Source organism: Aythya ferina (assembly GCF_964211825.1).
Source record: "Aythya ferina genome assembly, chromosome: 1".
Lineage (NCBI taxonomy): Eukaryota > Metazoa > Chordata > Aves > Anseriformes > Anatidae > Aythya > Aythya ferina.
Genome location: NC_140296.1, coordinates 109561969 through 109567968, shown reverse-complemented (window position 1 = coordinate 109567968; position 6000 = coordinate 109561969). Strand labels below are relative to the sequence as shown.

Here is a 6000-nt window from a genome sequence, read left to right as displayed (position 1 = left end):
CAAGAGATGCAGGTAGGCTTTCAGATGTTCCTGTGCACCGGACAAATGTTCCTCATGGCTAAAACCTCTCAGAGAAGAAAGCTGCTATAACTCCTGGCTGCTGGCTGGCTTAGCACTGAGCTGTCGTGAGCCACCTTAGGCACATCAGGAATAAAATGTTCTTGGCACTTGCAGAAGCTGAATGCTAGGCACCTGGAGAACTTTAAAATTGAAATAGGTACCCACTTAGGTTTAAGAGCCTTCAGAGTTAGGCAGCAGCTGAGCAGAGGTTTTTAATATCACTGTTTGTAATTGCAGCTAAATTCTGCCTAGCTGCCTGCTTAGGTACCTAAATACCTTTTTGGGATCTACCCCAAGGATTTTTTTAACCTTCTTATGCATTAAATAATAAAGAGCAGGCAATTAAGAAGTCTTACTTAACTGTGTTAGCCTCTTGAAGAGAGCTACAAATCAGCCTCGTTTCCTCCTCCTGAGAATCATTAGATCATTTGTTACAAGGGCAAAGGGAGCCTCTGCGGTATGCCTTCAGCATATTTCATTGTAGCAGTGTGTAGAGCTGTTCTGTGGAGTGCTCTGTTCATTTGTTTACAAACCATATGTGCTAGATTGAGCATCCCAGTTGGATGTTTAGTTTGCAAAGTGATATGTCAGTGGCTGCTTAATTAGGAGTCTGCAACCCTCCTTTCTCAGATGCTGCTGCTTATTAAATGTTCCCTGATTGGGAATAATCAGATGTCATTGGTAGTATAGTTGCCTTTGGTCCGAGTGAAAGGACTTTACCACCTCTAACTTGGAGTTATGGCAGCAGGCTTGGACCCCAGAGGTTAGGGCTAAGGACAGAGGAGACAAACAGCCTTTTATTCTCCTTCCAAGGCAGGTGCTGTCAGTGAGGAGTGTTGTTGTACTCTGTGGCCTAGGAGAGGAAATGTTTCACCATCGCTGCCTGTGTATCCCACTCAAGGTGCTTCCTGGGGTTTCTCAGAAAGAAGTGCAAGAACAGGTGAGTGACTTCTCTTTGCTGCTTCTCTGTTTGGGCTGGGATGTGAGGACAGTAGCAATCACAACAGTTGATGTTCAGCACCTCTGTGGAAGGCCTGTAAAGAATAAGCTGCTTGTAGTAAATGAATGTGGCTCATTCTCTAGTGGTGTAACCTTCTCTCATTTGGAAGGTAATTGGTACTTCTCAAAATTAAAGGCTTCAAGACGGTTTCTTCAGAGATGCTCCAGGATGCTGTGCTGAAACTGTAAAGATACCTCTGAAATAAACTGTTGTGTACTACTTAAGTGCTCTGGATTAATATTACTGTAAGCTTTAGGTGGGGGGGGGGAAGGGGGAAGGTCTCACTGAAACTGATGGTGCTCATGGGAATTGTGGTACTGATAGACTCAGAGAACTAAGTTGTTTATTCATACTTCTCTGCCTGCGTTCTTAACTCAGGCAATTTTTCTGCCTCTAATGTACCTTCCCAGAGGTAACAACTCTCACTCACTTTGGAATTAAACAGATGAATTTAGAGGAAAATATCTAATATTTTAAGGAAAGCTGGCATAAACCAAAGAAAATATAAAGTCCTGGCAAGTTGGACTGATCTCCAAAAAAAGCTGAAATACATCAGGTGTTCCCCATTGCTCAATTCTAAGACTAGTCCAGTTCCACATTTTTTATCAACAGGAGGCTCAACATGAGCCAGCAGCATGTCCTGGCAGCCAAGAGGGTGAGCCACCTTTTGGGATGCATTAAACACAGTAGAGCCAGCTGGTCTCCACAACATGAAAAGGATGTTAAGGTAGCGGAAAGCATCCAGAGGAGGACAACAAGGCTGGTAAAAGGGCTGGAGGACACCCTGGTCGTCTGGTCTGGAGAAGAGGAGGCCAAGAGGTGACCTCATTGCATCCCGAGGAGGGGAGGCAAAGAGGGAGGTGCTGGTCTCTGCTCCCCAGTAGCCAATGACAGGACACAGGAGAATGGCACAAAGCTGGACCTGAGGAGGATCAGACTGGGCATTGGGAACAATTATTTCCCATGAGGGTGGTCAAGAATTGGAGCAGGCTTCCTAGTGAGGTTGTTGGTGCCCCGTGCCTGCCAGCGTTCAAAATGCAGTTGGATATGCCTCAATAACATACTTTAACTCTTGGTTAGCCCTGAAGTGGTCAGGAAGTTGGGCTTGATCTTTGAAGGTCCCTGTCAACTGAACTATTCTACCATAAGTTTTATGTACTTTTAAGGTAGAAGCACAGAAAAATTTCTAGATGTTAGGTGTGTATGTATATAGGGATAAGGTAAGAAAATCCTGTTGTGGGGAAAAGGGGTAGATGGTGGGTGGTGAAGCTTAATCAGCTCTCTTATTCTTGCCTCTGGAAATATTATCCCTATTCAGTAGATTACTTTAGCTTGGGAGGAAGCAAAAGCCATTTTACTCTTTTCCCCATCCTCTGGCTCTCTGAATAGTGGAGAATATCACAGTGAGCAGTATACTTCATCCATAGATGGCTTTTTTTCAGGCAGTTTCAGGATGATTGTTTTGCTTGCTTTAAGACATCTTTTTTCATTAGGGCAGTCATATCCTTTCAGACAGAGATGCCTATGGAATAAGGAATAGACATAGTAATAAATCTTGTTTCATACAGGAGACTAAACTAGCTGCATGGCTTAAGCTCATGCTTGGATGGCAAAAATTCTGACCATGAGCTTGAGCTGATTAAGTCCACAGCCTCTATGTATCCAACTATAGGTCACATAGCCATTGTGGAAATTAGTGAATTAATATGTTTTACATGTATAGTAAAATGTATTGAAAGTATTTTTATGCGTAAGTGCTACAGTTTGACTACTTGCTTTCCTACTAATACAAATTACTCTAAGAGTAGGGAAAAGTAATGATGCCATAGACAACAGAGAACAGCCAGTTAAGTGTTATTAATACATGCATTTTATTCACCAAGAGACTAATAATACTCTACAAGTATTTTTCTAGCCATTTTCCTTCACCATTTGCACATGTTCTTTTGATGAGCAAAGAAAAGCTGATGAAAAGCCTATGATAATGAGATCAAGAGAAATATGAAAAGAAACTGAAAATGCTGACAGGTTTGATTATTAGAGTAATCTAGCATAGCAAATTATATTATTAATATACACTTGACAAAAGGAGTAAAAAAAAACAACAAGCAATTGTTAAATTGTTATAGGCGTTTATGAAATTGTGTGTTACAGGAACAAAACTACTCTTCACTTGCATTTAATGTACATATTTAGAGTTGGGAAGCGGTGCTTGGTATTAAAAACATGGCAGCATCTCTCTTAGTAAATGCTTTCTGTCATTTAAGCCAAAGAAAATATTTGCATTTCCATGTTTCTGCAATCAGGAGTGTTCATCAAGTGCTCCTATAGTCACTAATCGCATCCAATAAATCATAAAGAGTGGTTCTAGATGAATTGTTATAGAAACCACTAATATCAAGTGGGGGTGTGAGGAGGAAGTAAAGTGAATGCAGCTCAACTGGTGGCAGTATTGCAATTACTCTTTTTTGTGACAGAGTTATCTAAAACAGCCTACCTGTGAAAGATGGATTTGCAATATCTGGTGGCAAAACTGTACAATAATGATAGAGATCTGATGGTGAAACAACTATGTAAAATCCCTTCTGGTCTCCTGCAGATTGTGATATCAGAATACAAGGTAGAGGTGAGGTCAGAAGCACTAGCTATGCTGGCAGGGGTGGCTGTAGAAAATCCAGGCATTATCTGGATGTGGAAAAGACAGATTTTAAGATATTTTTTTTTCCTCCATACCAATAATTAAAATAATTAAAACTATGTTAGTCCTAGCTGGGACCTGTTCTATTAAACTTACATGTGCACGTATCTGTGCTGACATGACTGGAAGTGAAGGCAAGTGAGGAAGATGGGATGGTTTCTTTGGATAGTAATTTCAGTAAAGTGTCATCAAAAGCCTTAGCCCTACCTTAGGGCTTGTTGGACTGGATCAAAACCTTTGGAGTTAGCTGGTGCAAATGTGCTCTGCTTCATATTCACTTTGCTGGTTCAGATTTGTTCTAAATATCCTGCTGAGCTAATGGCTTACTGTGGGCTTCATGTCAGGCCAGGCATTGCAAGCTTGCCCCCAGCTGCATAAAATTGACAAGCATTCTGTATTGTGTTCTGCCTAACTCATCAGAAATGCATCTGTGCTATTCAGCAGTTACAGGTGTTGTACCAATGACAGGAGGACTACTGTTGTATTCTGTGGGTGGCTATGCTGAAGACAACAGGAGGCATTTCAGAGCAAAGTGTCAGTGTTCATGAACAGGTCACAAGTCTCCAGCCCACAGAATAATAAAGCCCTGTTGTCCCAAGGATTTTGAACATTAGGAGCTGCTGGGCTTCATCCCCAGTTTCTCCATATTCACCACTTTTGCTGCAGCCCCAGGATTTGGCAGGGGGAGCAGGGAACAAGTCTGTGCTCAATCCACGGCCAGGTAGGCACCAAAACACCCCTCAGGATGTCTGGGAACAACACTGAAGCTGCCCTGAACTAGGCCAGCTGCTGCTATTGCACCAGCTGGAAGGAAGATCTCAGTGTGCTGCTTGCTGTTGTTGTGAGGAGGCTGAAAGCGAAAGGCATCAGCTGGCATCTGAAAGTTTCAAGCCACTTTATCCACTTTCTCCTTCTCTTTTACAGTTACTGGCCAGCTTCCTTGCACTTCCCTCACAGATGCAACAGGGCCCCCAAATTCAACTGCTGAAATGGAAACATGTTTAATAATGCCTTATGAAAAAGACATGGTGTCGTGGTTTAACCCGGCTGGCAGCTAAATACCACGCAGCCGTTCGCTCACCCTCCCCCCTCCCTCTCTGGGACAGGGGAGAGAAATGGAAAGTGAAGCCCGTGAGTTGAGATAAAGACAGTTTAATAAGACAGGAAAATAATAATAACAAAATAATAATAACAATAATAATAATAATGTTACAATGGTGATAATAGGAAAGTAATAATAATATGTACAAACAAGTGATGCACAATGCAATTGCTCATCACCCGCCGACCGATGCCCAGCCTAACCCCGAGCAGTCCGGCCCCCTCCCCCCGGCTAGCCACCCCTATATATTGTTTAGCATGACGTCAGATGGTATGGAATACCCCTTTGGCTAGTTTGGGTCACCTGTCCTGGGTCTGTCCCCTCCCAGCTCTTACTGCACCCCCAGCCTGCCTGTTGGCAGGACAGAGCAAAAAGCTGAGATGTCCTTGGCTTGGTATAAGCACTGCTCTGCAACAATTAAAACATCGGGGTGTTATCAGCACTCTTCTCATCCTAAGCCAAAACACAGCATTCCACCAGCTACTAGGAAGAAAATTAATTCTGTTCTAACTGAAACCAGGACACATGGTGAAAAATTCCAATGTAGATGGGGGATTTTAGTGACAGATTGTGCCCTGGGATTCTAGTGCATATCTTCCATTAAAGCCATTGAAAATGTTCGCATTTCAAGGAAGAATTTGGGCTGTTGACACAATTCCCTGTCTTTCTTTGGGAGCCAGACATTTTCTGTGGTAACATAAAATATTATAAGAAAAATAAATATAATGCATTTAGGCATTAAAATGAATAACAGTCCTTGATCTATTGCTGAAGATTACATACATGAGATGTGAAAGCTGTTCTTAAAGTAAGATAGACTTTTGCTCTAATTGGCACTGCAGCTGTCCTTTTATTACAAAATATGAAGGAGATGACTAGAGAGGTGTCCAGATCCTTGCAACACACAGAAAGATTGCTGTGTATCTGATGATCATAACTTTGGCCAAAAGCTTGCTGTATTTTGTTGTCCTTTGAATCAAGTGATCCTAAATCTCAGGGTAGCATACTTACTGCACATGAGCTGCTGCCTCCAATTCCAGAGAGGACAAAACCTCAGTGGTGAGTGTATAATGGTTATATTTAAGGGAAACATTAAGCCTCCTGTACTCCTAAGGTGCTGTATGAATGAAAATGACATTG

The 6000-nt window shown here is 42.2% G+C and overlaps 1 protein-coding gene across 1 annotated transcript in view; it reads left to right on the top strand.

The window, feature by feature from the left end:
• Positions 1–409: 409 nt before the first annotated feature.
• The window catches only part of VGLL3 (vestigial like family member 3), a gene marked incomplete at its 5' end in the record, with an annotated part of 39906 nt that continues 34315 nt past the window's right edge, over positions 410–6000 (top strand). The window contains 2 exons of the mRNA XM_084534214.1: positions 410–517; positions 874–1000. Coding sequence (XP_084390340.1) covers positions 926–1000 — 75 coding nt within the window. The remainder of the gene's footprint in view (positions 518–873; positions 1001–6000) is intronic.